General features: G+C 33.1%; 1 protein-coding gene across 1 annotated transcript; it reads left to right on the top strand.

Moving 5' to 3' along the window:
• The first annotated feature begins 902 nt into the window (after nucleotides 1-902).
• Nucleotides 903-2233, top strand: LOC140671376 (uncharacterized). The gene is made up of 2 exons (XM_072902623.1): nucleotides 903-932; nucleotides 1213-2233. The coding sequence occupies exon 2, from the start codon at nucleotides 1219-1221 to the stop codon at nucleotides 2053-2055; it is 837 nt and encodes a 278-aa protein (XP_072758724.1). The 5' UTR covers nucleotides 903-932; nucleotides 1213-1218; the 3' UTR covers nucleotides 2056-2233.
• The last annotated feature ends 3793 nt before the right edge of the window (nucleotides 2234-6026 follow it).

The following is a 6026-nucleotide window of genomic DNA, read 5'->3' as shown; positions in this document are numbered from 1 at the left end:
AATTAAGTACCTCTAACAAATTTTTATGTATTTTAACAAATTTAAAAAAAAATTTTATTTTTATACATGTAAAGTTTACTTCTAGTTAAACTTGATTTGTTATAAAGAATTATACACGTATGTATAATATATATTAAAGATGAAAAAAGAGAAAGGTGAAAGGAAAAGAATAAAAGACGGAAGGAGAGAGCGAAGAAAGTGTTTTCTTAATTAAAAAAGAAAAAAAAATATATATATATAAACTAAAATTTTTTGAAGCAGTGTATATCCAACAATTGAAAATTCTATATCATATCTAGGTCTTCATCATTTCTGACAATTTATGTAACGTAATATATACATATGTATTTAGTAAGAATATTTGATCCAGAATAATCTTACAATTTCTTCAAAAATTGTTAAAGGATAAAATTTTTCAAACAATGTACATTCAAACATTAGTAATCTTAATTACTAATTATTACTCCAACTTTTTATTCAATAAACAAAATATGAATATCATTTTATTTGGTACTATTGTATCTTTATTATTAGCATATAGCAATGATAGTACATGTACTAACTACCAAAGTGAAAACAATGATTTATATGTATATATAAACAGTAATCTTCTTAGTTAATTACCGATGACTCCAAGTATTAGAAATTTACACACATTATTCTATTAGTTATTCGATTTTAATGCTAGGCCAAATAAAAAACAAAAGAGACCATACATATTTTTTAAATATGTACGGGAGATATGCATGTATTGGTTAGATAAGCTTTTAGTATAAGTCGCGTTATTTATTTTTCGAATACTGGTAAAATAAATACATCTTTTTGATCTTTTAATGACATTGCTCAGCATATTTACAATAGAATTAGAAATTTGCGTTTCGTATAGTTACTTGTTATTCTTATTCAGATACACTTGCTTTCATGTCTATTTTGTAAGTATCCTCTTTTGCGATAATTATATAATTTTTAAAGAATTTTCTTCTGGTTTAAATATATGCTGTAAGACGCAGTTTTAATATTTGCGAAACTTTGTTCCAAGAAAGACTATATTCTTGAGTGTCGATCAATTGTGAGCAAAATGATTGAAACGTCGTAAGGCGAAAAAATCGCGAGAACTTACTAATTTTTCATTATTTTTTTTAATATACATTGATTTTTTGTTCATTACATCATATGCCGTACTTTAATTTTTGGCTTATTCTTTTTTCATAGGTTATAATGTCTCATATTCAAATAATTAAAAATCACTTAGAATTAAGAAGTAAGCATGAGGCAGCAATAAAAGATATTCTAAGTGGAAAGAAGGATGTGCAAGCCGCTGCAATAAGCTATGGACTTAATCGAACAATCTTGATTCTTAAAATAGACATTGTAAAAAAGAAGGAAAAATATATTGAACTAAAATTCAAATTCAAATCGGCAGTATCGGAGTATTTAGATCGGGGAGCCACTATGCTAAAAGCTATTGCAAAGCACTATGGAATTAATCCAACAAGTCTGAAGAAAGAAATAGAATTTTTTAAAAAGAAAAAAATTTTGGGGGCTGCATCGTACAAATACGACAAACCTATTGAACGTGCAGTAATTTTTACATTTAGAAAGGAAGAGTTTTTACTGAAGGATTTATATCTCTGGAGAGAGATTTTTCAACCATATTGCTTTTGCCAATTGTGCGCGATGGAACTGTTGATTCTAACAAATCAGTACATTCAAAACAAAGGGAGAATGATAAAAGGATGGAACAAAACTAAACCGGCAGGAATAAAAGGGTTGATAAAGTTTGAAATGAAATTCAGCAAAACTATCTCAGAAACCTTTATGCCTAATTGTATAAAAATACCACCTGTAAAAAACACGTTGGCAAACAAATCAAATTCTCCGCTGCTGTTTGTTTCCAAATCGGTACACGATCGCAGTAGTCTACAGACAACAAATTTTGATCAGTCGCGAATTTACAATGTTGAAGATATGTCTGTGCAAACGGTTCAGAAAATTACATCCGCCATTACTGAGAATGATCAACCAATGGATCTAAGGATCTGTTTTTCAAACTAAATATTAAGAGAAAAGAGCTAAGATGTTATTTCCAAGTTATTGCAAGTTTTTGTTTAAGTTATACAATGCTTTTCATAAACAATTTTTAATTTTAAAAAAGAGATTCAATTCAAATTCTAGAGAATACCAATTAATAGATTACTTATTATTCCATATGATTCATTGCGATTTTTGTGATATTTCAACACGGAAATTTTTTTGATGTAGGATCGATTATTATTTTTAATGTCAAAAAAGTATAGTATTCTCCACGTATGAGTTTATATATGTACATGTTATATTAAAAAAAATCATATTTTTATTATATTCATTATATTTCTGGAATCTGACCGTCAATAGTATGTAATTATAAATTATAATATAACTTATAAGATTTTTATTCTATTGATTTAAGTATTCTAAGATTTTGGTAAGTACTTAAAAATATGAAAAGATTGTATTATATTTTATGTTCTTGTAAACACATATGGTAATAAAGATAGCTGTCAAAAAATAATTTTATGCAAATTTGATGTCATTTATGTTTTAGATTTTTACACCTTTCTTAATAACTTATGTAACATATATTAAATATTATTTTTATAAATATAAATTTATATATAAACTTATAAAAATGAAACAAAATTTTTTTACTATATAAATTGTTATCAACTGTTGTACTTGCCCTGTAAAATAATAATCTTTAGTGGGCACATGCACTTTTTCGAGTGTTCGTATCTCGCGTATTGTTAGAGATATTTCGTTAATTGTTTTATAGCAACAATAACAAATCAAATATTCTACTGCTTTTTCATCCAAAAATATTAACCAATTATTTTTCGATTCTCGTATTAAATTCTTGTATTCGAATACACAAAAAACCGTTATTTATTTAAAAAAAATATATCTAAAATCTTAAAAAATAATAAAACGATGCGCTTTGATGAACTGCTCATTCTAATTATTCTATCGCCGTTTTTTATAACGATGATTCACCGACAAACGATAGGTATCCGACTCTTGTCAGAGAGTTACCTTCTCGAATAAGATTCTTATTCGAGCTGGTTCTCGAGCAAGATCTCGATTCGAAAGATCGCGTCAATTCAGACAGATTCTCTTTATCCGAGCCAGTCCAAATCGATCGTCGTCAATCAACGGCCAGGTGGGTACCGTTAGGTACCAGGGCGTCATGAGTGAGGAGTAATTTGCAGAAAGCGGGTGCAAGGAGTGAATGATCGCGGTGGAGTTAGCATTTGAAAGGAGCATAAAGAGAGGAGTCGAGCGTATGAAAACAATTTTTCCCTGTCCACCGTTCACCACGTGTCCAGGTTATTCTTGCATGCCTATGCATGTATATGTGTGCGTACTCGTATATGTCTATATTTATCTCTTATTATATTGCATGCTGTTCAGAAGGAAGAGGAAGAAGCAGAGGGATCGATGGTAAGTCCACGACATTCTCTCTCGGCAGCATATTTTTTATTGTGCGAGCAGAATGTGAGTTTCGAGAGAACGAGCGGTTTCCGGTATCCATAGCGTCGCAATCTTCTCTCTCTCTCTCTCTCTCTCTCTCTCTCTCTCTCTCTCTTCCTCTTTTTCTTCGCTCTCTTTTCTTCTTCTTTTTGCGTCGAGATGACGAAAACGACCGCAAAACGAGCGTCTTGGCACACGCCAAGAAAGCCGAGGACAATGGAGCGACTTCTCCGTGTCACAGGGTAATATGAGTCCGGAGAAACCGTTGGATCGATCGATCGGGAAACGCCACCCCGAACGTTGACTGTCGCGTTCACGGCCAAGGAATCCGACCGCGACCTGGGTCAATCAATCGAGAACAAAAGAATCTCGGTGCGCCGTAACAGGACAACATACCCGCCTCCGGTCGCTGGTCGCGATCGATCTCGTCGTCGTGGTCGACGTGGGGATATTGATGGGTGCTGGGCCGCCCTCCGGTGACGTCACACAGGCGATGATTCAGGCGTGCGTCAACGGCTTTATCCATTACTGCGAAATGTTTCGTCGTTCTTGCCAGCGTTGTAGTCGTATCATCATGTTCTTACAATACGACGGGGGGTCTCGTGTATTAAATTGATAAGACTTGTATATCATATCATTATCAGCGATTCTATTTGTTAAAACACAGTCCAAACGGTTGGGAAAAATGATTGAAAGGTCATTATTTTAACTAGATGGTCTTTTAAAGACATTAAGTGTAAAACGTGAGCAATTCTCTGGATGGTGAAGCTAATTGAGACCTGTCGAGTTTGCTCCCTCGCCGGTTGCGGTCGTTTCGCCTGAGTGATTCCGCATAAAAGGAATGCGGTGACAACGATCAGGACGTCATAATGTCCGAGCATCTGCTAAACGCCTAAGCTCCGCCATCTTTCTTACCATCGGGAACACTACCCTCGATAGGGTGCTGTCGACCGAGCGCGGTCTGTTCCACGCGGAGCGTACAAAGACGGAGAGTCCGTACTCCCCGCGATCGATTCATTAGCCGCCAGCTGGTTTTAGCTTCGCGCGAAATGTCCCGCGCGGAAATCGCGCTCGATAAACACGGAGAAACGACGAAAGGGTTGTGGGCGGTAACGGAACATTCATAGAAACTCTATCCGGCGATCAGGAGGACGAGGAGGCGATTCGGCATTTGCTCCCCCTTTACGAATGCCGGCCGCCGCTTCTAATTGCGGTGGCTCCTCGACCTCGACGATTCGCACCCGAGGCACACACGATCTCCTTTGATACATATATGTATATATATATGTATATATATATTTATAACTTGCTCGCGTATACGGGAAATGATATACGTATGCGTTGAGAAAATTAAATCGATAAGTATTTAATAAATCGTTCGAATAAGTGTTCATAGTGATGAGCATGTTTCAAAGACTGTTGAAAATAATCATTTAAAAAAGAATTTGTATTTTTAAGTAAAATTACTTGAAAATTTATTTTTCTTTAATATGTACTTAAATATAAATTATGTAGAAAATGTTCACCCCTAATGTGCAAAACAACTAATTATTAATTATATTATTAATTAAGATAGTGGTTTCAAAATTGATGTTTAAAGTTTTACAAACTTGCATTATGTATGATGATTATAATATAATTTCTTACATTATTTGCAATATTATTTTAAATGTTATTATGTATTAAGAAAAGAATAACGATAGAGAGAAAGAGAGGCATTATTTATGGACTATTGTTATTAATGTATTCTTAATGCTAAAAGAATTTATAAAAGCAACGAATCTATATAATTTAATAAAACTAAAAATGAAAATGAATCTAAAAAACATCGCAGGTAACACATGTTCGTTTTATAAACGTTTTCTAAACGTATCTAATACGAAAAGATACGTTTAGAAAACGTTTATAAAACGAACAGTGCTATCTGGGATGTAAGAAAAAAATAAATAGACGTAATCTCTCTTTTTCATATGAAAATATTATTCAAATATTTTACTATTTAAATAAAATATGTAACTTGCGGCAAAAATTATATGTATATTATTACGCATATAAAGCTTGTAAAATATTGTCATTTTCTATTAAAAGTGAACAAATTATTGATAATTTTTGCAAATCTGGTGTTGATAAAATTAATGATGATGGGAAATCTGTCATTTCTGAAAAAGAGAAAATACAAGTGCGTTGATTAAATTTCAATTGTGCAATTTATTTCAACATCGTAAAACATGTGTAATTCGTAAAGAATTATGATTTGCGAAACACACACATTCTCGGTAGAAAGATTAATTTACGCAAGAGTATATATTTTACGTACGTAACAGTGACAGTGATAAATAATGCGCGCAAACACGTTTGACGTGCAGATAAGATAATATCACGACACAGCTGTTAGCACTAATACGAAAATAAACGCGACGTCGTCACTCATCGACGTTGTCACCTATCTCCGAACCCTAATAAACGGCTGTGGTATGTGGATCATGCCTGCCCTTGTTCGACGTGTACGTTACAGAGAA

Source organism: Anoplolepis gracilipes, chromosome 11 (assembly GCF_047496725.1).
Source record: "Anoplolepis gracilipes chromosome 11, ASM4749672v1, whole genome shotgun sequence".
Classification (NCBI taxonomy): domain Eukaryota; kingdom Metazoa; phylum Arthropoda; class Insecta; order Hymenoptera; family Formicidae; genus Anoplolepis; species Anoplolepis gracilipes.
Note: the sequence above shows the minus strand (reverse complement) of the source record. Positions and strands in the feature narration are given on the sequence as shown.

Coding starts and splice junctions, on each gene's coding strand:
- LOC140671376 (XM_072902623.1), top strand. CDS start 1,219: ATGTCTCATATTCAAATAATTAAAAATCACTTAGAATTAAGAAGTAAG.